Here is a 27,385-nt window from a genome sequence, read left to right on the forward strand (position 1 = left end):
AAGGCATTATATTTGATTAGTACAAAATAATGCCAACCTATATAATGGTAAAATCAAAGGTGGAGCTACTGTTTCCAGGTTGTTCAGTCATTTCCCAGTACATTCCCTGGGATTATTAGAGATAGTTGTCAATTGTTCTTTTCCTAGAATTTTGCCTTTTTGTCTCCCTTGATTTTTTAGAAGGCATGGTTGTGGCAAATGTCCCCTTGGTGATTAAATTCATTCTCTTGGGGATAACAGAAGAGACTGACCTTAAAGTTCCCCTCTTCTTCCTCTTTCTATTAATATATATGGTAGCCACATGAGGAAATTTGGCCTTTATTATTCTAATGGTGCTGAATTCTCACCTTCACACTCCCATGTACTTTTTCCTCCTTAACTTGTCTCTTTTAGACCTCCGTTACTCTTCAGTGATTACACCCAAAATGTTGATAAACTTCTTACTGAAGAAGAATGTTATCTCATACACAGGGTGCATGACAAAGCTGTACTTGTTTTGCTTTTTTGGCATTTTAGAATGTTACATGCTGACACAATTGCCTATGATTGTTACATGGCTATTTATAATCCACTGTTGTATAACATTCTTATGTCCCCTAAATTGTGTTTCTATCACATGCTTGGCTCATATTTGATGGCACTATCTGGTGCCATGATCCAAATTATCTGTATGCTTCATCTGACCTTCTGTGATGGAAACACCATCAACCACTGTTTCTGTGACCTCCTTCCTTTGCTACAGCTCTCTTGCACCGGTACCTATATAAATGAGATACAGGTATTCATTGCAGCAGAAAAATACATCATCGTGCCCATGGTCATCATCTTTACTTCTTATGCTTTCATTCTCTCCAGCATCCTCAAAATCAGGTGCACTTCAGGCAGGTCCAAAGCCTTCAGCAATTACAGCTCCCACATAATTGTCATTTCTATGTACTTTGGTTCAGGAGCCTTTATGTATCTTCAGCCATCCTCAGCTGGGTCTATGAATGAGGGAAAAATTTCTTCCATCTTTTATACTATCATGGTTCCCATAATAAACCCCTTAATCTACAGTTGGAGGGAAAAAAGTTATTAAAGTTGTTCTGAGAAAAACCCAAAGTAGGAGAATATATTATTCAGATTTCAATTTTACCTTTGTCTGTTGTTAAACCTTAGAGAAATTACCTGTGCCTAGAGCTTTCTAAGTGAAGGTTTCTTGTCACATTTCTTCTACCTTGAGCTCATAAGTTTAGAGTTACATTGTTTTCATACCTTTCATTTAAAGGTATTCTTTATTAATTACCATTGTACACATTATCCTATAATAAAAATTAATTCTTAGGTCTTTGAAAATCATACTAGGTGTCTGTTATGATATGTAGAGCAACAGTCATATTTGCCACCTTAAATGAAACATGAATTTATCATAAATTTTAGCTTTGTCCATTCTCTCCTGGGTATGAACACATCATTTTCAAATGTGGATGATAGATACATAAATCTATTAGTTCCTTGACTGTTGCAGGTGTAAATAGTGTATCATTCATTCCTCAAGTTTTGCAAAGTATTAAAAATGCAATTGAGTTGATTTAGTTATTTTTGATATCATATATTTAGGATCTTTTTAAAAACAGAGCACCAAGTCTGAAGAACTTCAGGGTTTGAAATTACATAATATTTTTGTTGTTGTTCATTGTGTGAATGCAATATAGAAGACACAGAAAATATAATCATACAGAAGTTGTCCTAAATGAGAACTGAATTAGTATTATATATTGCCTTTTACAAGACAATTAGGAAATATACCCAACATGTTTATCAGTAATGTTATAGAGATGTAGACAAAAGAATTTTGAGTTCCAGGCCACCCTCTGAATTCATTTTAAATAGACATTTGTGCCTACCTTTTTGGCTATCAGAAACTTAAAGAATAGATGACAACAAATATTCTTTTCTATGGGAAATCCTTCTGCAAGAAATGAAGTAAAATCTAGGGACCATTATTCTGCCAGAAGAGGAAGTTGTCCATTGCAGAGGGATTAACAACTTTCCAATTAATTTGTTAATAAAAACTGATCTTCAAGGAGAGATAGAATTGAGAAAGCAATGAAAAGGACCACATATTGGCCTGATATCTTAGTTGTACTTTGTTTTGTCTTTTATTTTTGTTGCTTTATAGTATCTAGAATTACTATTGTATATTTAATTACTGTTGCTTTATTTCAGTGTATTTTCTTATTGTAGAAAATCCATAAAGTAAATATACATGCCTGATTATCTCACCATATATAGGTATATTTTCAAGGTTTATTACCCCTGAACAGTCAGTCATTCAGTACATAGTGTTTAAAAGGAAGAATAATATTCTTCAATAAGATTATACCACATTTTTTAAAATATTCATTCATTTACTGATGCATACTTGGGTTAAATTGACTTTATTCATTAGAAATTATCATTTTATAAACACTATTCATTTGTGTTCCTATTTGTTCAACTCCTCATACATATTTACATACAAATGCTATAACAAGTGATAACTCAATTTCTGCCATTTACAGAATTACCAAATTGCTTTACAAAGTTGTAGAAAGTTGTATGCTTTGAAAGAAGGCTAGAGTATTTTTGATTCCTACAATTATTAACACATAAACTCTGAACTGCCTCCTAACTTCTCCTGGAAAAGAAGTCATAGTTAAAAATCTCCCAACTTGCTTTGTTTCACTGGCCTGCCTGCACCAAGCAAGGTACGCGCTTTGTTTATGAACTACCCAACCAGCACGGAGATCTGAGCTCGGTACCAGGAGAGCCATCATTGGGGTGAATTTGTGACCCATGGCAGCAGCCCTGGACAGGGAACTCAGAAGTTCCTCACACCTCCCCCCTTCCCTCCTGGGCTCCCTGCAGAGACTGTACTCCCTGCAGACTGCCTCTCTCTTCCTATCCCATCCAGCTTGTATTCAGAACCCTTCTTCCTTCTGCCCCCTGCCGTCTTTGGGCACATAACACCACCTAGCTCAGCCTGTCTGGGCACTGGGGGTGAATCCTCAGGGCAACAGGCAGGCGGGAGTTCCTTTGTTTCACTGGCCTGCCTGCACCAAGCAAGGTAGGCGCTTTGTTTACGAACTACCCAACCAGCACGGAGATCTGATCTCGGCACCAGGAGAACCATCATTGGGCACGGATAGCTAATCTTGGCACCAGGAGAGCCATCATTGGGCACGGAGATCTGATATTGTCACCAGGAGAGACATCACTGGAGCACCAGGAGAACCATCACTGGGGAGTACCATCACTGGGAAGGTACAACAGTAGGCAAGGAGACCTGATCCTGTAAAAGAAGATCCATAGGAGAGCATTCGGAGGAAGAGATGGGCAGGCGCCAATGCAAGAATTCACCCAACAATCTGAAAAATAATATGAAACCACCAGAAGCCAGCGACCTCACAACAGGAGGACATGAACACCTTATTCATGAACAAGTAGAAAAAATTGACTTTATGAAGGTGATTGATGCCCTTAAACAGCATGTAAAAAATGCCCTTTTAGAAATGGATGAGAAGTATAACAGAAAGTTTGAAGAATTGAGTAAATCAGTGAATGATACCCTAGGAAACCAAGGAAAAACAATCAAACAGATAATGGAAACAGTTCAAGTCTTGAAAACTGAAATGGAGGCAAAGAAGAAAACACAAACAGAAGGCTGGCTCGACATGGAAAATCTAGGTAAATGAATAGAGTCTACAGAAACAAGCATAACCAACAGAATACAAGAGATAGAAGAAAGAATCTCAGATTCTGAAGATACCATAGAGAAAATAAACATGCTGATCAAAGAAAACAGCAAGGCCAACAAACTCTCATCACAAAATATTCAGGAAATATGGGACACAATAAAAAGACCAAACCTAAGAATAATAGGAGTAGAAGAAGGAGAAGAAGCGCAGCTCGAGGGTCCAGAAAATATATTTAATAAAATTATAGAAGAAAACTTTCCCAACCTAAAGAAAGATATACCTACGAAGGTTCAAGAAGCATACAGAATACCGAATAATCAAAACACAAAGCATACAGAACAAAGAAAGAATATTAAGAGCTGCAAAGGAAAAAGGCCAAGTTACTTATAAAGGTAAACCTATCAGACTTACACCTGACTTCTCTATGGAAACCATGAAAGCCAGAAGGTCCTGGATAGATGTACTGCAGAAACTAAGAGACTGTGGATGCAAGCCCAGACTACTATACCCAGCCAAACTTTCATTCACTATAAATGGAGAAAACAAAATTTTCCAGGATAAAAACAAATTTAAACAATACGTAGCCACAAATCTAGCCTTACAGAAAGTAATAGAAGGAAAATCACTAACCAAGGAGTCCAACAATGACCACAATATCTCAGACAACTAGAGACCCTTCACCAGCGCAACTCGAAGAAGGGAAACACACAAAATCTACTACTAAAAAAATGACCGGAGTTAACAACCACTGGTCATTAATATCACTTAATGTCAATGGACTCAACTCACCTATAAAAAGGCACAGACTAAGAGATTGGATACGAAAACAGGATCCAACATTCTGCTGTTTACAAGAAACACACCTCAACCACAAAGACAGACACCTACTCAGGGTAAAGTGTTGGGATAAGGCTTATCAAGTAAATGGACCTAAGAAACAAGCAGGGGTGGCCATACTAATTTCTAACAAAGTTGACTTCAAACTTAAATCAATCAGAAGAGATGGAGAGGGACATTTTCAACACATAACAGGAAAAATTCATCAGGATGAAGTCTCAATCCTGAATATCTATGCCCCTAATATAAAAGCACCCACGTACATAAAAGAAACTTTGCTAAAACTCAAGGCAGCAATCAAACCGCACACATTAATAGTAGGAAACTTTAACACTCCTCTCTCACCAATGGACAGGTCAATTAGACAGAAACCTAACAGAGAAATAAGAGAATTAATGGAAGTAATGAATCAAATGGACTTAACAGACATCTATAGAATATTCCACCCAAATAGGAAAGAATATACCTTCTTCTCTGCAGCTCATGGAACCTTCTCGAAAATTGACCACATACTCAGTAACAAAGCAAACATCCACAGTTACAAAAAAATATCTGTAACCACCTGTATCTTATCAGATCACCATGGATTAAAGCTAGAATTCAACAACAATGCTACCCCCAGAAGGCCTACAAACTCATGGAAACTGAACAGTCAACTACTGAACCATACCTGGATTAAAGAAGAAATAAAGAAAGAAATTAAAGTCTTCCTTGAATTCAATGAAAATAAAGAAACAACATACTCAAACCTATGGGACACTATGAAAGCAGTCCTGAGAGGAAAGTTCATAACACTAAGTCCCCACTTAAAGAAAACAGAAAAAGCACACATTGGAGACTTAACAGCCCACCTGAAAGCTCTAGAATAAAAAGAAGCAGACTCACCTAGAAGGAGTAGAAGACTGGAAATAATCAAACTGAGGGCTGAAATCAACAAAATAGAAACACAGAAAACAATGGAAAGAATCAATGAAACAAAAAGCTGGTTCCTGGAGAAAATCAACAAGATTGATAAACCCCTATCCAAACTAATCAAACGGCAGAGAGAGAATTTGCAAATTAACAAAATCAGAAATGAAAAGGGGGACATAACCACAGACACAGAGGAATTTCAGAGAATCATTAGATCTTACTACAAAAGCCTGTATGCCACAAAACTGGAAAATGTTAAAGAAATGGACACTTTTTTAGATGAATACCATATACCAAAGTTAAACCAGGACCAGGTAAACAACCTAAAGAGACCTGTGAGTCGTGAAGAATTAGAAGCTGTTATCAAAAACCCCCCTTCCAAAAAAAGTCCAGGACCAGATGGTTTCAATGCGGAATTCTACCAAAACTTCCAAGAAGACCTAATACCTATACTCCTTAATGTATTTCACAATATAGAAACAGAAGAGTCATTGCCAAATTCCTTTTATGAAGCTACAGTAACTCTGATACCAAAACCACACAAAGACTCAACCAAGAAAGAGAATTACAGGCCAATCTCACTCATGAACATCGACGCAAAAATCCTCAACAAAATACTGGCAAACCGAATCCAAGAACACATTAGAAAAATTATCCATTATGATCAAGTAGGCTTCATCCCAGAGATGCAGGGCTGGTTTAACATACGCAAATCTATCAACGTAATCTATCATATAAATAAGCTGAAAGAAAAAAACCTCATGATCATTTCATTAGATGCTGAAAAAGCATTTGACAAAATTCAACATCCCTTTATGATAAAAGTCTTGGAGAGATTAGAGATACAAGGGGCATACCTAAATATAATTAAAGCTATTTACAGCAAGCCGACAGCTAACATCAAATTAAACGGAGAGAAACTTAAAGCCACCCCACTAAAATCAGGAACACGCCAAGGCTGTCCACTCTCCCCATATCTCTTCAATATAGTTCTTGAAGTCTTAGCAATAGCAATAAGACAACATAAGGGGATAAAGGGGATTCAAATTGGAAAGGAAGAAGTTAAACTTGTGATATTTGCAGATGATATGATAGTGTACTTAAGCGACCCCAAAAACTCCACCAAAGAACTTCTACAGCTGATAAATACCTTTAGTAATGTGGCAGGATACAAGATCAACTCCAAAAAATCAGTCGCCCTCTTATACACAAAGGATATGGAAGCAGAGAGGGAAATAAGAGAATCATCACCTTTCACGATAGCCACAAAAAGCATAAAATATCTTGGGGTAACTCTAACCAAGGAAGTGAAAGATCTATTTGACAAGAACTTTAAGGCATTGAAGAAAGAAATTGAAGAGGATACCAGAAAATGGAAGGATCTCCCTTGCTCTTGGATTGGGAGGATCAACATAGTAAAAATGGCAATTCTATCAAAGGCAATCTATAGATTCAATGCAATCCCCATCAAGGTCCCATCAAAATTCTTCACAGATCTTGAGAGGACAATAATCAACTTTATATGGAAAAACAAAAAACCCAGGATAGCCAAAACAATCTTATACTATAAAGGAACTTCTGGAGGCATTACCATCCCTGACTTCAAACTCTATTACAGAGCTACAGTAATTAAAACAGCATGGTACTGGCATAAAAACAGAGAAGTCGACCAATGGAATCGTATAGAAGACCCGGATTTTAACCCACAAACGTATGAACACCTCATTTTCGATAAAGGAGCTAAAAGTGTACAATGGAAGAAAGAAAGCATCTTCAACAAATGGTGCTGGCACAACTGGATGTCAACCTGTAGAAGAATGAAAATAGACCCATATCTATCACCTTGCACAAAACTCAAGTCTAAATGGATCAAAGACCTCAATATCAATCTGAACACACTGAACCTGATAGAAGAGAAAATGGGAAGTACCCTACAACATATGGGCACAGGAGATCGCTTCCTATGTATAACCCCAGCAGCACAGACACTAAGGGCAACATTGAATAAATGGGACCTCCTGAAACTGAGAAGCTTCTGTAAAGCAAAGAACACTGTCACTAAGACAAAAAGGCAGCCTACTGACTGGGAGAAGATCTTCACCAACACCGCAACAGACAAAGGTCTGATCTCCAAAATATATAAAGAACTCAAGAAACTAGACTTTAAAATGCTAATTAACCCAATTAAAAAATGGGGCACTGAACTGAACAGAGAATTCTCAACAGAAGTTCAAATGGCCAAAAGATACTTAATGTCATGCTCAACCTCCTTAGCGATCAGAGAAATGCAAATCAAAACAACTTTGAGATATCATCTTACACCTGTCAGAATGGCTAAAATCAAAAACACCAAGGATAGCCTTTGCTGGAGAGGTTGTGGAGAAAGGGGTACCCTCATCCATTGCTGGTGGGACTGCAAACTTGTGCAACCACTTTGGAAATCAGTGTAGCGGTTTCTCAGAAAAATTGGGATCAACCTACCCCTGGATTCAGCACAACCACTCTTGGGAATATACCCAAGAGATGCCCTATCATATGACAAAAGCATTTGTTCAACTATGTTCATAGCAGCATTATTTGTAATAGCCAGAACCTGGAAGCATCCTAGGTGTCCTTCAATGGAAAAATGGATGAAGAAAGTGTGAAATATATACACATTAGAGTACTACTCTGCGGTAAAGAACAATGACTTCTCGAATTTTGCATGCAAATGGATGGAAATAGAAAATACTATCCTGAGTGAGGTAACCCAGACCCAAAAAGAAGATCATGGGATGTACTCACTCATAATTGGTTTCTAGCCATAGATAGGGGGCCACTGACTCTATAAGTTGTGGTCCTAAAGAAGCTAAACAAGAGGGCAAACCCAATGAAAAACATATAGTTATCCTCCTGGCTATGGGTAATAGACAAGATTGACGGGCAAAAAAATGGAATCTTGGGGGAGGCGTGGGATGGGGGTAAGGGGAGATGGAGAGAGAAAAGTGTGAAGGAGAGGATGAAGGGAACTTGGGGAAAAGGGATGATTGGGGATATAGGAAGGTTGGATAGGGGAGCAGGGAAACTCATATCTTAGTTAAGGGAGCCACCTAAGGGTTGGCAAGAGACTTGAACTTGGAGTAGCTACCAGATGCCCAGGGCAATGTCTCCAGTTAGTTCCTTGGGCAGCTGAGGATAGGGAACCTGAAATGAACCTATCCTATAGCCATACTGATGAATATCTTGCATATCACCATAGAACCTTCATCTAGCGATGGATGGAGATAGAGACAGAGACCCACACTGGAGCACCAGACTGAGCTTCCAAGATCCTAATGAGGATCAGAAGGAGGGAGAACATGAACAACGAAGTCAGGACGACGAGGGGTGCACCCACCCACTGAGACAGTGGGGCCGATCTATTCGGAGCTCACCAAGGCCAGCTGGACTGAAAAAACATGGGATAAAACCGGACTCTCTGAACATGGCGGACAATGAGAGCTGACGAGAGGCCAAGGACAATGGCACGGGGTTTTGATCCTACTTCAGGTTCTGGCTTTGTGGGAGACTAGACAGTTTGGATGTTCACCTTCCTAGACGTGGATGGAGGGGAGAGGATCTTGGACTTTCCACAGGGCAGGGAACCCTGACTGCTCCTGGGACTGGAGAGGGAGGAGGAGTGGGGGGAGGAGGAGAAGGGCGGGAGGAGGGGGAGGGAAATGGGAGGCGGGGAGGAGGCGGAAAAATTTTTTTTTCAATAAAAAAAAATCTACCAACTTAAAAATTCTATAATCAGCAAATTCGGTATACAATTCAACCAGACAATTAAAGAAAATCTAACATTAATGTTTTTTCAAATTATTCCACAAAATAAATGGAAGGAACATTTTCAAGCTCTTTTTATGAGGCCACTTCATTTCCCTGATACCAAAATCACACAAAGACTCAAGAAAATATAGTATTATATATTGATATTCTTCATGAACATAGATGCAAAAATTCTTAACAAATACATCCAAACCAAATTCATGAACGTATGAAAAAATTATTGACTATACTCAAGTTGGCATCATCAGAGATTCAGGTGTGATTCATTATATATTAATCAACAATCGTAAGGTGCCACACAAACCAAACATTAAGAGCAAAACAAAGCAAAATAAAGCAAAGCAAAAACAAACAAGCATACAAACATGATCATCTCATAAAATGTAGACAATGCCTTTGAAAAATCCAATATCCCTTCATTATAAAAGTCTTGGAGAATATGGGTATATAATACACACATATCATCATGATAAAGGAAATTTACATAAATCTGAAAACCAACATCATCTTACATGGAGAAGAATTTAAAGCATATTCACTCAAATTAGGAGCAAGACAATGATATCCACTCTTGCCATACCTAGTCAATACAGTACTTAAAACTATATCAATAAGACAGTTGAAAAAACATTGCAGTGGTAGTACACATGTATAATCCAAGCACTGGGAGTAGAGGCAAGTGGAACTCTGTGAGTTTGAGGACAGGCTGGTCCATAGAGATAATTCCAGGGCAGATAGTGCTGTTACACTAACACACACACACACACACACACACACACTAAAAGCAAAACAAAAAAAAGAAACATAAAAAGCAAAACAAAAATTAAAGAAGATTATGGAGATAAAAAGGGCAGGAAGAAGCCAAAATATCCTTATTTAAATATAATATTTTGTACATAAAAGACTGAAGACTACACAAAGAAACTTCTGGACCTGATAACCAATTTGTGCTGGTGAGAGTGTAAACTTGTACAGTTACTTTGGCAATCAATGTGGTATATTCTCAGAACATTGGGAATAGTTTTACCTCAAGACCCAGCTATATCATTCTCTGGGATATACCCAAAGTTATTTAATCATTTCACAAGTACACTTCCTCAACAATGGTCACAGCAGCTTATTCATAATAGCCAGAACCTGGAAACAATAGAGATGATGTTCAAATAAGGAATGGATAAAGAAAACGTGGTACATTCACACACTTGAATATTTCTCAACTATTAAAAACAGTGTCATCATGAAATTTGCAGGTAAATGGATGGAAAAAAATCATCCTGAGTAATTTCACAAAAATAATTGTTGATGGTGTGTTGTAATATGACCGGCGGGGACTGCGTCCCCGGCACCCGGCCGCCCGCATGGCTAGCTTATGCCCCGAAATAATTACACAGAAACTGTATTCTTTTAATCACTGCCTGGCCCATTAGTTCCGGCCTCTTTTTGGCTAGCTCTTACATATTGATCTAACCCATTTCTAATATTCTGTGTAGCCCCACGAGCTGGCTTACCAGGGAGATCTTAACCTGCGTCTGTGTCTGGTGGGCGAATCATGGCGACTCCTCACTCGGCTTCTTTCTCCCAACATTCTGTTCTGTTTACTCCACCCACCTAAGGGTTGGCCTATCAAATGGGCCTAAGCAGTTTCTTTATTAGTTAACCAATGAAAGCAATAGATAGATAAAGACCCACCTCCATCATTTCCCCTTTTTCTGTTTAAACAGAAAAGAAAGACTTTCACTTTAACATAGTAAGAGTACATATAGCAAAACAGTTATCAAGCAAGAATTACAGTTACAATATTTATATCTATTTTATCTTTTATCATAACTAAGGAAAACTATAACTATAACTAACCATTCTTCAACTCCATCAAAGACTCCAGAAGGATATAATATTACCTAAGTAAACAAGAGATCCAAAACTCTAGAAATGACAGAGACATCTCACTGCCTGGACAGTCACCCAAAGTTCTTTTGTACGGTTGGGGCATCCATCTTCGGCCTACGGCCCATAGTTTTCAGCAGACATTTCCATGAAGCAGGAAAATTCCAAAGACAGTTCAGTCACTTTCTGCTGTGTCCTGCAGAATGTCTCGTAGACTCTTTCATGAGTCAGGAACCCCAAAAGACCATCTCACCTTTAGGCAAGTTCAGCAGTCCTCTCTCTGCGGGTTCTTTGTGTCCAGTTTATGCATCAGTCCATGCAAGAGCAGTTTCTTGCCCAAATGGCTATCAAACTCCATAAGGAGCCTCTTCGGTGCCCATCTTCCTCTTGAAGTAGATTGGTGCTGCCAGGAGCAGACGTGTCTCATTATCATGAAAAGCCCTAAGTTATTAAAACATTAAATGCCATATTCTACAGTCTTTGAAAGATATGAAGAATGCCTATCTAGCTGAAATATATCTATGCACATCTAGAAAATCTAACTAACATGACTAAAAGCTTGACAATTATCGATGATTATCCATTAACAACCTATATACATTACATTTTTAAATGAACTATACAGTCACAATACCTTAATCAAGATTAGAAATATGCATATACATATAACAAAATTGACCTTCAAATCCATACCAAAGCAAATTATTCATATCTATATCATATCCCCCTTTAAATGTAAAAAAATATTCATAAACAATATTTGGGAATATGGGCGCAGTTTTTCTTTCTTTATATGTCAGTATATGTCCTCGTTGTTAATGTTTAAATTTCCCATAACAAGCAACAAATTTTCCTACAGTAATCTTTGAAGTTTCCAGGATGAAGATGGGGCCCCACAACATCAACTCCATCTGGTTTTTATGACGTCATGAATTTTTTTTTTTTAAAGCGCTAATATTAGACCTGTTTTTTGGTACCAACTACAAGAGACAATTTCGAATGGTGCACATTTTTGACAACACTCTGGTCGGACCTTCTCAAAACGCTCTGAGACTAGTTACAATTTTCTTAGGTCAAAGGTTAATTTATAATTTTAACATCATTTGCTTTCACAGGACCCCCTAAGAATAACGTCGCCCCCATGTCAGCTAGAAGCAATCTTAGAGGACGACGTCCCCTCTCCCAACAGAGTTTGCCCTCAGGATTGGGGACATCTTTTAGTGGTTGGTTTAGGGTTGAGGGGATGGGGTGATAATTTTTTCAAAAAAAAAAAAAGAGAGAGAGAGAGAAGAGGAAGAAGAAGGGGGATTAACTGGTTTTTTGGGATGATTGGTATTTGTGAATTACTGTTTATAGAAAATTGTACTGGTACTGTTTCTTGTATATTGATATGTTGAATATTGAATGTGAGTGTTCCTACCTCTATTTTTGTATGAGTATGCTTATAATTTTGTCTATATTGTATTGATACATCTACCATATTACATTGTACATTTCTACCTCTGATACTATGACATTGTTTACAGTTGAAGATCATTGTCTTCATATATTGCACAGTTGTTTATTCTTTTAGTCTTCAAAGTTAGATAGGTATTGAGAATTATATGTTTGTCATATTTATTTTTAAGTTTATCAGGTCTTTTAGTTACATAGAGATTATATTTAGTATAGATAGTATGATCTTCAGCCTCTTCGAAGAGCTGTAGAAAATGGCCTTTAATCTAACCTAAAATTTCTGTGCCAAAGAGACACAATTACTCCTGGCAACACCACTCTACTCCCGAGAGAACGTTGAGCACCAAAGACACTCCACTGGGAGTTTGTCTTCTTGGCAGAACTGGCCTTTGGGTTAAGAAAAGCCCATACCTCAACTTCTGACAAAGATACAGAATATCCCTAAGTGGATAAAACAGGATTGTCTTATCTTGCCAAGACAGGGTAGGATAGTCCTAAGAAAGTTCCTTGCCTTTAATAATGGTATGCCAGTTATGTTAGACCTTAGCCAAAGTTGGTTGACTCAACATTGCAAACGAGACTTTGGGTGATTGCCCAGGTAGTCAGTTGTCTCTGTCAATTGTTGCACATTTTGGATATCTCTCGATTGTTAAGTAATATTTATTCCCTTCTCAGATCTTTGACGGAGTTGAAGATTATATAATTGTAGTTACTCTCTATGTTATTTAGACTCCTTGAGATAGAATGTTTAGCAAAAGTTTTGTTCTCAATATTGTTTGTTATATTTATTATTTGTTATTATTGTATATAGTTGTATTTGGTTTGGTTCTATCTTATTTAGACAAAAGGGGGAGATGTAGGGACATAGCCCCACCCATTGGGGGCGTGTTCGCCTCGGGCTAATGTTTACAGATAAATCTGCCGTGCATGAGCCCAGGAGCCCTTTTCTTTTGCTCCGCTTTTCCAGTGCACCGCGGGAACCTGTGGTCCTGTAAGTCTATTTCCTTATTAAAGCTGTATATATCTATATAATCTGTCTGCATTCATTTGCGCCACCACAATGGTGTTTTCATGAAAGTGAAAAATTGAAAACAGCAAATCTGGAAGTTTTCAATCTAGTTGAGAAGACTCAAATTTCTTTCATGACAAGAAAGTCTAAATTTTACAAATATTCCAAGAATTTCTGCTTGCTCAAAAACTGGAAAAAATTGAATATATAAAAATATAGTCTTAAATTATACAGTTGAAACATTGTGTATGTACCGAAACTGTGTGTGAAACAAACCAAGAGGCATAAATACAACCTTGTATAATCAAAAGTTAACAGGGACTTAGGCTTTTCATGAGGGCAACTTTAATATCTTTGTTTCTCAAGCTGTAGATTAATGGGTTCATCATAGGAACTACATTGTTGTAAAAGACAGAAGAGATTTTTCCATCATTCATAGACCCAGCTGAGGAGGGTTTGAAATACTCCAGTGCACCTGAAACAAAGAACAAAGAAACAGCAAGGATGTGGGAGGTGCAGGTGCTGAAGGCTTTGGACCTACCCTCAGAGGAGCGGATGTGGATGATGCTGGAAAGAATGAAACCATAGGAGATAAAGAGAGTTGAAGTAGGAACAAAAATGTTGATGCTCCCAGTATCAAGAATTATAAGCTTGTTTGCATATGTACTTGTGCAAGAGAGTTGAAGCAAAGAAGGAATATCACAGAAGTAGTGGTTGATGGTGTGGGCATCACAGAAGGTCAGTCTCAGCATGCATGCAGTGTTAGCTACAGCATTAGAAAGGGCAATAAAGTAGGAACCAAACATAAGGTTCAAACATAATTTAGGAGACATGACAACATTATACAAGAGTGGATTACAGATGGCCATGTAACGATCATAGGCCATTGAAGTCAACACATAACATTCAGATACAGCAAAGAATATAAAGAAGTAGACTTGAATCATACATTCCACATAAGAAATGGCATTCTCCCTTAATATGAAGTTCATCAGCATTTGGGGAGTGAACACAGAACAATAGCAAATGTCTATAAAGTACAAGTTAAAGAGAACAAAGTACATAGGAGTGTGCAGGTGAGAGTTCAGCACAGTCAGAATTATTAAACACAAATTTCCCAATGCAGTGCCCAGATACATTGCTAGGAACAGAAAGAACAAGGGCATTTGGAGTTCAGGCTGATCTGTTAATCCTATCAGAATAAATTCAGTGACCAGAGAGACATTTACTGAGTCCATTCTTCTCTAAGGGAATCTGTAGACAAAGAAAATAGACCTGCATTAGAGGAAGATCTGCACTCTTGGTGGATCCTTCCCACCTGTGACAGTTTGTTAGTAATGTTTCCTCTAGGCTGGACTAATCACATAGAATCAGATGATGAAGCCACAAACTATCTTAACTCAGAAAGCAATTGATAATGAATTTCTTTAGGGTTTCTGAAAAATATCACAAGATTAAGAATCCATGAAGAAGGATTCAACCTTTTCCCATCTCCAGTCTTCCCTCACTACAGCCTCCCCACAAAAATTACAATGCATTGAGATGCCTGGACAGTACATTTTTGGTTGCTGCTGTAAATTCCCTTTGTTGTAGTACAAATGATTAAGGTGTGCCAAAACTAAAATTAAAATAAAAAGAGAGAAGTTGGAAAAGGACGTTTCCTGTATCCTTGTCACAGAGTCAGGAATCTGGAAAGCCTGAATTCTGACCATGCGGTAGAACTCCACTAGAGATGTTGCAAGTCCATGGCCAATGCTTCTTAACACTCTCACATCACCCTGAATGTTTTATTCAGCCAGGTTCATGTGATTTTTATTTTGCTCATGTAAATAAATTTGCTGAAGCCCCTCATATATTTAGATCCATAAAGGATTTGGATTCAGATGGAGGGGAGGTGAGAAGATCTCAGAAGAGTTGGGTCAGGAAACTGTAATCAAAATATATCAGATGAAAAAAAATCTCTTCAATAAAGTGAAATAATAATAAGGAAAATTTTTAAAAAATAATACAAAGGAGAAAGCGATGGCTATTAGTATACTTAGAATTCAGAACTCACATTTTTTTCAGCACAAATTTAGAGCAGTCTTACTTTCCCATTTCCTGTCTATCTGGATAAATACTTAAGATTCAAAGATGTCAGATCTTTCAATTCAAAGAAGTTATATGCAAGGCTTAATTTTTTGGACCAATTTCTGAATTGTAGAAGATTATTTGTGATTGAATTTTTTAATCTCTAAAAGTAGAAAAATTGGCCCTTTAACCTCAGGAAGTGTATGCTTATAAGCAGTGCAAAAGAGTGTCCAGGCTCTTTTTCAGAGAAGAGTATTTAAATTAAAAAGGAGCTGAGGAAATAGTATTACACACTTATTCATGACCATTATTTCCCAACAGAGTCAAAATTACACTCATCCTTTCCCTTCACTCTAGAGAATGTGAAGTCTGCAGTCTAGATATTGAGATAGACTTTTGCCTCTCCAATTAGCTTAAATTCTGAAGGGAAATCTGAGTTTGGGGTTTGTCCTCTCTTGCTTCCTGCAATTAAGTGATAATTACCCATAGGTCTTTCTGCTGAGTATGACTGCGTCTGAAATTTATAGAGTATTGTAGAAGTCACCTTCTTTGAGAGTATTGTAAGAAGCCAAATAAGAAGAACCTTCTTCTGGTGATGGATGGAGATAGAGACAGAGACCCACATTGGAGCACATGGAAGAGGAAATTTTCAAGGGGCCTCAACCTGAGTAAAAGAACTAAAGACAGTTAAAGAATGTTAGGAGTGCTACAAGTAGTCTTTTATAGGAAAGAAACATGTTCCACTTGACTATCCAATATCAGATGGTCAGCTGTGAAGCAATATAAAGAAATAACATTATATGGATTGCATATATATACACACTTATGAATATAAATAATCATATATGTAGCAACAATTAAGGAAATAGTAGCCCTAAATTTTAGAGAGAACATGGGGTGTGTGCATGAAAAGTTGGTGGCAGGGAAGAAAAGTGGAAAATTATGTAATTACATTTTATTTTTAAAATATAGAAATAGTAAATAAATAAAAAGTTTAAAATATTTTAATAAAAGAGAATAAAATAAAAATAAATCATTTTCCCATTTCCTTTTCTTTATTCCAAGCAATCCCACATTCACCAACTAACTCCCTCCAATTATCCTAATTAATGACCTCTTTTTCTTTTTTTTGTTACATGTATATGCATATATTTATTGCTACATACATATATATATAATTTACTGAATAATTCCTGCATATATATTACTATGTATAATAAATATATAAAATGCCAGTTTTAATGATCAATAATTTGACCTCAAGATATGTATATTTTAAAAGTATTATATGTAATATTCAAATATAAAATTTCAAAGTATTTTATTCAATATAAACATCTAAAGTTTAAAAAATAATGTAGGAACTGCAGCCCCGAGTTGATATACCTGCCCCCATTTCAGGTGCTTATGACCATGACCAGTGCATGGTGATCATTCCTTGATCTCTGCCAGGGTCAGGTTACAGTCCCTTCGCAGCCCCCTCCTCATTTGGTGCCATGGTATAAAGCCAGCCCAGCCAGACAATAAAGCTACCTGTTCCACCTCAACCTTGTGCTCTGTGTATTCATTCAACCTGGACACCCTCCAACGAGACTCTTGATTCCAGCCCGCGCTGGTGCAGCAAAATAAACCTTTGAAAATTTGAAAAAATACAGATTAAAAAAAAGTGTGTATTTTATTAGGAAGGCCACAGACAAATATTATATACTTGGAAACACATACAAATAGACTATATTACAAATTCAGTTAATTCATACCATGTAATACAAAGTACATTAATCAGCAACACTTTTGTATGATGTAAGCTGAAGAAAATTTCCTTTTTTCTCTAAAGAATCAATAAAACTGTGATACTTAAAATCAGCCTTTATTCTGGGATGTAAATTATATATGATAAAGAAACAAATTGACAGGTGACTTGTCTATTATGAATCATTCCAGACTACTTCAAGAAACTCTTACCTCCTCATTAATATTTTTTGGTATAGATTTCTCCTTGGCTATTGGTTTGGATTCAGTTCATCTGACTGAGATTGGATTAAAGTTGAATGGATTGAACATATGTTAGATTTCATACATTCTAAAAAAGGTTCTAAATATGCCCCCATGGCATACACATTTAGATAAAGCATTTCTAACAAAAATTTAACCATTTGTAATTTATTTAGATATTCTCAGATAACTTTTTAAAAGTACTATTTTCAAAATTGTTCCTTCTGCTCCAACTATAAGTGCACCACAGTGAATGTTGCTGTTTTCAGACGGTGCACACTAACCAACCTGTTGCTCTCACTTAGAAATCATCATGAGACTCTTCTAGGATTGCTTATTTTATAGTTGTTCAATACAGAAATAATAATTTCAACTTAAATTCATCTGTCTCATTTGAAATTAGTAAGATACTTTTTTAAACTAATGAATCCTAATAATTATCGAATGTGCCTTTCTTGTTTTAATGTGTAAAAGAATATTATGTTGACTAAATCAAGATACCACAATATTAAACTTGAAATTGCAGAATCCAGATACATAAATAGACAGAGATATAGATATGAAGATATAATTGTATTAGTGTATTAAGGTAGGGTAGCTATCAACATCAACATTGACTTTCTCCATGGTGTCAGTACAGATATCTTACCAGTATAGAGAAGTCAGTATCTGTACCTTTTGGGAGATAACAATATTGGTTGGTTTCTTATGCTATGTACAAAAGGTCAGATTTCATGGACCTTCAGAATGCTCAGTCAATAATTCCCACCGTTCTCTGCAGAGATGTGTCTGCCCTATTATAAGGGAAAATAGCTTTAGTATCTTCCTTGGTTTCATTGTCTTCTAGGAACTTGAGAGAAAATGTGACATTGCAAAATTTTTCTTTAATTTTCTTTGTTTGCATGTATTAAATATACTCATGTTTTCTATACTAATTACACAGTCCCGTTCACTCTAAAGAATTACAAAAGAGTCAGCTTTCATTCGCACTTTATTAATATTAACAAATATTCATGAACAAAATCTGTAGTACACCTGGAAAAATTTACAAGAGAATACAAATTCCATAATTTCCCATCCTGTGTGACATATGTACTGTTTAAGAAAAATGTTTAAGAGAAAAGTAAGAAAAAATTAAGTGGTTGACTGGCAAATTTCCCTTATTTTCATTAAGAACATGCAGAAATTTTTCTCAAATATGGAAAACAGTTTGTCAATTAATCAAGTAAATTCACACTGAGTTGCAGTTTTCTACTGTTCATGATGCTTCTTATTTTGCATTGGATCTTGAATTTGAACGTGTTACTTAGAACATCTGGTCTCTTCTGTACATCCTCAACTTCAGAGCAAAGTACTCCTTTATTTGCCAACACAACAGATATGTCAGGGTAATTAAAGATAATCACAAAAATTTCATTTTGCACCTGCTTGCAACATATTATATTTCAGTTAGACAGGTTTTCAATATCTACAAGCTAACATACCCTGTTGACCAAAAATTCAACTCTATATAACTCTTTCCTAGAACTGGAGGCTTCTTTGGTGGAAATGTCCATTTGTGGCTCTTACCTGCAATATGCTGATTATGTTTAGACTTCCTTTAAACACACTCACACACCACAAATGGCCGTTATTTTTAGGTATTCCTCTTCCCATTTCCTCTCTACCCCTTATCCTTTCACACACCCTTCTATTCCAGTGCATGCTCAGCCATAACTAACCATCCTGTTTTCTATTTTTAGGGTGGTCCTATCCTCTCTCCAGCCCATTACTATATGCCAAAACTCTATGTTCATATGAATTGTGGACTACTTATTGAATACATAACTCTAACACGGACATATAGTCAAATGTACTACACACCCTTTTGTCTGTTGAGGTACCAGTTACCTCAGTTACAAAAAACAGCAGGCTACAGAAAAGAAAATATTTATACCAACTTCACATTCAATACAGACCATATAGCCAAAATACATAAAGAACTCAAAAAAAAAAAAAAAAAAACCTGAACATCAAGAAAACAATCCAGGGCTGGAGAGATGGCTCAGTGGTTAAGAGCATTGCCTGCTCTTCCAAAGGTCCTGAGTTCAATTCCCGGCAACCACATGGTGGCTCACAACCACCTGTAATGAGATCTGGTGCCCTCTTCTGGTGTGCGGGCATACACACAGACAGAATATTGTATACATAATAAATAAATATTTAAAAAAAGAAAACAATCCAATTAAAAAATGGAGTTCAACCTGTGAGGTGGTGGCAATGATTTTAATTCTAGTACCTGTAAGATGGTGCAGAGAAATCTCTGTGAGTTTGAGGCCAACCTGCTTTATGAAATGAGTGCCAGGAAAGCTAGAGCTACACAGAGAAAACCTGACATGAAAAACTAACAAATAAACAAAAAAGAAAGAAATAAACAAAAAAAATTAGAAAGAAACAAAAAGGAAAAGAAAATGAAAGTGAAAATATAAACAGGGCATTCTGAAAACAAAAAATAAAAATGGCTGAGAAACAAAGAAATCTTCAACACCCTTAATCATTATTATAATGCAAATCAAAACTACTTTGAGATTTTAGCTTACACCTTTCAGAAAGGCCAGGATCAATCAAATGACAACTCAGAAAGCTGGGAATAGATCTACCTCAAGATCAAGCTACATAACTCTTGGGCATATACCCAAATGACTCTACATCCCACTGTTCAAATATGGACACTGCTGCTCTGGTCATAGTAGCCAGAAACTGCAAACAGACTAGACATCTGGCAATGAATGGATGAATGAATATGGAAAATGTTTTGCAAACTCATGAAGGAATATTACTCAGCTATTAATAAAATGAAATCTGCACATAAGTGGTTAGAGCTAGAAAATGTGATCCTGAGTGATGCAAATTCCTTTTATGCCATTCTAACTGGACTGAAGAAGAAACTTAAAGCAGTTTCCAGTTCTCTGTAGCCAAGGATGATGATGTTTTTTAAATTCTTTGCTAGATGTTGATATTTCTTCTTTTGAGAACTCTGTCCAGTTCTTTTTAATTGAGTGGTTTGTATTCTTAATATATTGGGGGTTTTATCATTTTTTCTATGATCTAGAGAGTAATCCCTGTCAGATGTGTAGCTGGCATATTTTTTATTAATTCTGTAGTGTGTCTCTACAAAATTAAATTCTTAGTCATATAAATCCAATATGTTTTAAGTTTATGTGTTTATGTACACCTGTAATTGAACCAAATAATCTTCATAACCAGCAATCACATTCTATCATTCACTATATCCAAATTACACATTCTTAACATTTTAAATCTTTCATATATCCATGAGCACTGGTATTTACCAGTGAGATTTTACTATTTTTAGTTCACAGGGCTTTACTATTTCCTTTTTCCTATTCCTTTCCCAAATTAATCACCACAAATATGTGAGGAAGTGTATACTTTAAATTCATCCATCATTTGTAATAAGTAGAACCTGGATAGAGTAATGTTAACTGATCTTCCTCAACCATTGTATTAAGGGTTCGATTTCAGAGTCACCAACTCTTTTACTTCCATAATTTTCTATGAAAAGTATAAAAATGCTTACCTCAATTGTTAAAAATTGTGTCTAATAACTAAAAGAGTTTGATATTTTAGTGGTAATTTTAAAAAATATTAAAATTTATTAAAATTGTATGTAACATATAAAAATTAATTTTGTAGGTTGGAGAAAGTAATTGTATGTTTCAACTCTGGTATAATATCCCTGAGGACTAAGGATTCATTCACAGATGAAGAAACAAAAGTAACACAAATTAAAAATCATTTGGACAAGTATTGGGGAGATTACAAATGAAGTATTTCTATATTCCTTACACACTTTTATGAAATAGTAAGATATTCATTGGGTCATTTCTGTGCAACTGTCTTGTGACAATGTGGGAAGAGAGAAAGAAACAAACAATGGACTTTTGTGAAGAAGGTGATTTTGAAATGGGAGTTTAATTTGGGCTCAAATAATGAGGATACACATCCCCCCCAAAGCAGGGAACTCATTGATTGAATCTCCAAGTATACATATTGGTCTTTCATGCACGAGCTATCACTTGAGACCATTTTACTGCCTATGTTTAAGCTTCTGAAAGAGCCAAAGAATGTTCCTGGTGAATTTTGAGAACATTATGAAATGAAACACATAATGGGAGTTTCAAGTTGCAGGTATCGCAAAAAGAACATTGGGTTTCTTTCCTCCTATGGTTCTACTGGATTAAGAAATAGTATTAAGATTATAAGCTGTGACATCAAACTGTTCAGCATTCTCACAAACTAAAGGCAATAAAAAGCTCAGGACCTGTTATAGGCTTTCTAAAGCATAAACAGCAAGTAATAATGACAATGAGCACACTCTTTTTTCCACTTTCAAATAGGGTAAGTTTTAAAATCTACTCATAGTAATACTTTCATTTTTATTTAACATATTTGATGAATAACTACTTAGGTGAAAAATAGTATATATGCCATATAATTCTTGGAGCTTTGACCAAACAACAATAAACGTATTTCTGAAATGACCAAATGAGAAAGCTAATCCATCTATTGAATTTTACATATTTATGCTTTGTGGCAATAGATTTGCATATATAATGTGATAATTAAATTTTTAGCAACATTAGATGTAAAATATAGCACTGTTGCCTTGTTTATCATTGCTGAACATTTGAAATCAAGAACCTTTTTATGTTTCATAATTGAGCATTCTTCAACTTGGCCAAGCTTCACCTGTTTTACTCTCCTATGGGTTCCAACAACCAACATCCTTCTTTTCTTTCATGTGAATATGACTATTGCGAATTTCACATGCAGGGCGATTATACAGGCTTTCCCTTGGAGTGTATTGCTTTTTCTGTTTTCACAATGGCTTCAGCTTGCGACTAGTCCAAGGATACATGTCATACCATTTCTCTTTCTTTGGAAAGGTTTATGATCCAAGTGAAACTCAAATAAAAATGTCTGAGTAGGGTAAATTGACAATATTCAGAGATCTAGGAGACATATAAGTTGCAGTGTCTTATTTAGTAATCTATATAGCCATTAAAGATTTTAAATTCTTCCAGACTATGAATGTTCCTGAGTATCTTAACTGTTCTTAGATTTGGTTCTTTTCATTTGTGTGGAAGCAATGTTCATGATTTCTACTCTGCAGATTGCAAATTGAGGTAAGTACCAGGTTAGTACCTTATTTCATATCCTAAAATGATAAAGAATAGAAGGACAGGAATATAAATGAGAAAGTCAGTCCTGATCCATTCCAGTCTACTTTTATTCTCTTGATTTTTCTAGTATTCATGATAGAATTATAGTACTTAACTCAGTAGTTTAGATTAGCTGTGGTGGTGTGTGCATGTGTATGTGTGGGGAATCAGTGTACATCTCTGTAGGCCAGGCTGACCTTATGTTCACAGAGGTTTACCCCACATTTTCTCTAAGTGATAAGATTAAAGAAAGGCATTATATTTATTTAGTAGGGAAAAATGTCACTTTATATCATGGTAATACAAATTTGATTCTACTGTATTCAAGTGGATGCATGTATTTCCCATTACTTTCCTCAGGATTATCAGAGATAGTTGACAGTTGTGATTTTCCCTATAATTTTCACTTTCCCCACCCAGATTTTCTTGAAGAGCAATGTCTGTGGGAAATAGCTCTTTGGGAATGGAATTTATTCTCCTGGGCATAATAGAAGAATCTAATATCCAAGCACCAATTTTCTTCCTCTTTGTAGTAATTTATCTGTTAGCCACATTAGGAAATTTGACCTTGATCATTCTAATTGTGTTGAATTCTCACCTTCACACACCCATGTATCTTTTCCTCCTTACCTTATCCCTCATAGAACTATGATATGCTTCAGTGGTTACACCCCAAATGCTAATAAACTTTTTACTAAAGAAAAATGCTATCTCCTAAATGAAGTACAAGACTAGTTTTGCTTTTTTGTGATTTCTGAATGTTACATGCTGATAGAAATGGCCTATGATAATTATTTGGTTATCTGTAATCCACTATTGTATAACTTGCTATGTACCCTAAGGTGTGCTTCTATCTGAGGCTTGGGACATTGTTGTGCCATGAAACATACTAGTTTTATGCTTCAACTAACCTTTTGTGATAGAAACACCATCAACCACTTCTGTGATATTCTCTCTTTGCTGCAGCTCTCCTGTACCAGCACTTATGTCAATGAAATAGAGCTGTTCATTGTAGGAGGAAAAGACATCATTGTATCCACTGTCCATTGTCTTTACCTTTTATGGTTTCATCCTCTCCAGCATCCTCAAAGTACAGTCCACTGCAGGCAGGTTCAAAGCCTTCAGCCCTTGCAGTTTTTACATCATTGCTGCTGGCTGCGTTTCTGCCTCCCCAGCTCCTGGTCCTGGCTAGATTATGCCCCAAAATAACAACACACAAACTCTATTCATTTAAACACTGCTTGGCCCATTTCTATTCATGTGTGTAGCACCCCAAGGTGCACTTACCGGGAAGATTCTAGCCTACATCCATCCTGGGTTGGAGCTTCATCGTGCCTGCTCTGGGGAGGAGAGCATGGCGTCTGTCTCTCAGAGGAGCTGCCCTGCATCTGAGCTCACTTCCTCTTCCTCCCAGCATTCTGTTCTGTTTACTCCACCCACCTATGTTCTAACCTATAAGGGCCAAGCAGTTTCTTTATTTTTAACCAATGACCTTCCTCCATCAGATGAGAAGAAAATTTCTTCTACCTTTTATACTATCATGATTCCCAGGATTAATTCTTTAACCTATTGCTTGAGGAACAAAGATGCTAAAGTTGCCCTGAAAAAAAAAACCTTGAGTGGGATAAAGTATTGATCAGAATTTGATTTAATCTTTGTCTGTAGTTAAACTTCAAAGAAATTGTCAGTGCCTTTATTGTCACATATATTTCTACCTTGGGATCATATGTATGAGGCCTTTTTATATCCATATTGCCCAACTAGGACAAAGAATAATTGAGAAGCTCACAATACTGTGTTATAATGGTGTTTGTTTTTTCATGACCAGTTCTGGGACAACTCACATCACTAAACACTGACAAATATCTACTCTAAAGAAATGTACAGTCATCTCTGTCTGATGTCACTGACATCTATATGGACAATGTGAATGTTTTACTTCTTTTTTTGATGCTTCATTGATTTGTGAAATGGAATAATATCCTTTAGGCAGAGAGAGATTTGTTTTTTTTTTTTTTAAATATACACAGGATTCCACTTTCCTCCCATAAGCTTTCTGGGACAATCTCTATTTAGAATGAAATGTCTGGCCATAGTTATTTCAGTTTTTAATGTTTCAGATGAAAGATTTATAATGATGTTGACTGTAAACATTTTATCTACTCAAATTGATTCACAGAATAGAAAAAATGAGCTCTTCAAAGTTACGTGAAAATAATCTTTGTCCAAGATAACTTGATTGTGCAAACACAGTACATTTTGCCATATTTTGTTTATTTTGCTAAAAAAATTCATATAGGAACCTCACATAAAATCAACCATGATGAAATTATTTGCTTGTCTCTGGATCTTCCTTCAGGTTAAACTTTTTTTGACATTTAACTTAAGTTTCTTGACCTGTTCAGAGAGATGTTTCAGTCTTCAAAATATTTCCAGAAAGTTCCAGAAAAGATCAAAGAAGTCATAGAAAGAGGCTTCCATTGCTGCCCTGCACTGAATCCTTCTCCCTAATTAGTTTCTCAATACCTACCATCTCTATTTATTAATTTAGCACTTCTCATTCTACTTGTACCAAAAAATATAGCCTGTCTTCATTTCTCTATAAAATAATCTTCATTACTGAAAACACTATTAATGTGCAGTCATTGTGGGTGTGAAGAATAATGTGAGATTAATAAGGCAAGGGCAATATTTGTAATCTCCATAGAAGAAAGCTAATATTCAGATGGTAATATAAGTTTCAGAAACCCTCCGTGATTCTCTGCAGGAAAAGGCTCTTATTTACTCACTGTCTGTGAGTCTTACTTAATGCCTGTTATAGGCACTCTTTCTTCTCAGATCTTCTTTTCTTGAATTATTAGACCCTTAAAACATTCATATTGTTTCATTTTTAATTTTGTAGGTAAGCTAAACTTCTCATAGCCAAAAAACTTACTATGCTTGAAACCCAGACCCATTATGAAATTATACAGTTTTGTTAAGCAATTGATCGCAAATAAATCACATCAATGACACTGACAGTTGGAGGGGATATGTTGCTTCACAATGGAAAAAATACAGAAAAGAGCAGAATCAGTAGTTTGATATACATTCAAAGAAACAGCTTCTAAATAAGTTAGCCCTACATAGAGTGGAAATTGGCATACTAGTGTTACTTTATTGACCATTTGAGGAACTATTTTAGATTATGAGAAGAAGAAAATCAGTTTGTAATGAATGGAGGGAAACGAGTAGGTTGCTTAATATCATCATTTTAAATAGAAATAGAATAAAAAATAGTGGAAATGACAAGAATGAAGGCAAGTATCAAAATATTAAACCAAATTTAGAAGGTTCAATTTTTTATGATATAAAGAGCTGAGGATTCATTATGATTCCAAGGGTTTCTGCCAATTCAAAAACTGAAGAAGTAGAATATTTTCTGGAAAGAAAAACGAGGTAAATTATACAGCTGAAGTATTGCCCAACAATAGAAACTAAATCTGTGCCCAAAATAAGAGGCATAAAGACAACTTGGTTAGCTAGTCAAATGTTCCTGCTGCTTAGGGTTTTCCTAAGGGCAACTTTAATATCTTTGTTCCTCAAGCTATAGATTAAAGGATTCATCATAGGAACCACATTGGTGTAAAAGACAGAATAGATTTTCCCTTCATTCATAGACTCTGTTGAGGAGGGTTTGAAATATACAAGCACAGCTGAACCAAAGAACAGAGAAACAGCAAGGATGTGAGAGCTGCAGGTGCTGAAGGCTTTGGATCTGCCCTCAGAGAAACGGATGCGGAGGATACTAGAGAGGATGAAACCATAGGAGACAAAGATAGTTACAGAAGGAACAATGATGTTGATACTACCAACAACAAACAACATAAGCTCATTGACATATGTGCTTGTGCAGGAGAGCTGGAGCAAAGGAGGAATATCACAGAAGTAGTGGTTGATGGTATTGGCATCACAGAAGGTCAGTCTCAGCATGCATGAAGTGTGAACCACAGCAGTAGAAAATGCAATAAAGTAGGAACCAAACATAAGATTCAAACACAGTTTAGGAGACATGACAACATTGTACAACAGTGGATTGCAGATGGCCATGTAACGATCATAGGCCATTGAAGTCAACACATAACATTCAGAAACAACAAAGAAGATAAAGAAATAGAGCTGGGTCATACATCTAATGTAAGAAATTACATTTTTCTTTAACATAAAGTTCATTAGCATTTGGGGAGAAAACACAGAACAATAGCAAATGTCTATAAAGGACAAGTTAAAGAGAAAAAAATACATAGGAGTGTGGAGGTGAGAATTCAGCACAGTCAGAATTATTAAACATGAATTTCCTAATGCAGTGACCAGATACATTGCTAGAAACAGAAAAAACAAGGGCATTTGGAGTTCAGGCTTTCCTGTTAATCCTACCAGAATGAATTCAGTCACCAAAGAGACATTTACTGAGTCCATTCTTCTGTAAGTTAATC

General features: G+C 36.2%; 2 protein-coding genes and 2 pseudogenes across 2 annotated transcripts; 2 read left to right on the plus strand and 2 right to left on the minus strand.

The window, feature by feature from the left end:
• The first annotated feature begins 185 nt into the window (after positions 1 to 185).
• On the plus strand, positions 186 to 1,151 carry LOC130872738 (olfactory receptor 145-like; annotated as a pseudogene).
• Positions 1,152 to 13,934: 12,783 nt separating this feature from the next.
• Positions 13,935 to 14,861, minus strand: LOC130872739 (olfactory receptor 8B3-like). The gene has a single exon (XM_057766949.1). It carries the CDS (start codon positions 14,859 to 14,861, stop codon positions 13,935 to 13,937), a length of 927 nt encoding a protein of 308 aa, XP_057622932.1.
• Positions 14,862 to 23,346: 8,485 nt separating this feature from the next.
• Positions 23,347 to 24,546, plus strand: LOC130872953 (olfactory receptor 8B3-like; annotated as a pseudogene).
• A 1,889-nt stretch (positions 24,547 to 26,435) lies between these two features.
• Positions 26,436 to 27,368, minus strand: LOC130872952 (olfactory receptor 8B3-like). Its single transcript, XM_057767379.1, has one exon. It carries the CDS (start codon positions 27,366 to 27,368, stop codon positions 26,436 to 26,438), a length of 933 nt encoding a protein of 310 aa, XP_057623362.1.
• Positions 27,369 to 27,385: the final 17 nt, after the last annotated feature.

This window comes from Chionomys nivalis, chromosome 4 (assembly GCF_950005125.1).
Source record: "Chionomys nivalis chromosome 4, mChiNiv1.1, whole genome shotgun sequence".
Taxonomy (NCBI): Eukaryota; Metazoa; Chordata; class Mammalia; order Rodentia; family Cricetidae; genus Chionomys; species Chionomys nivalis.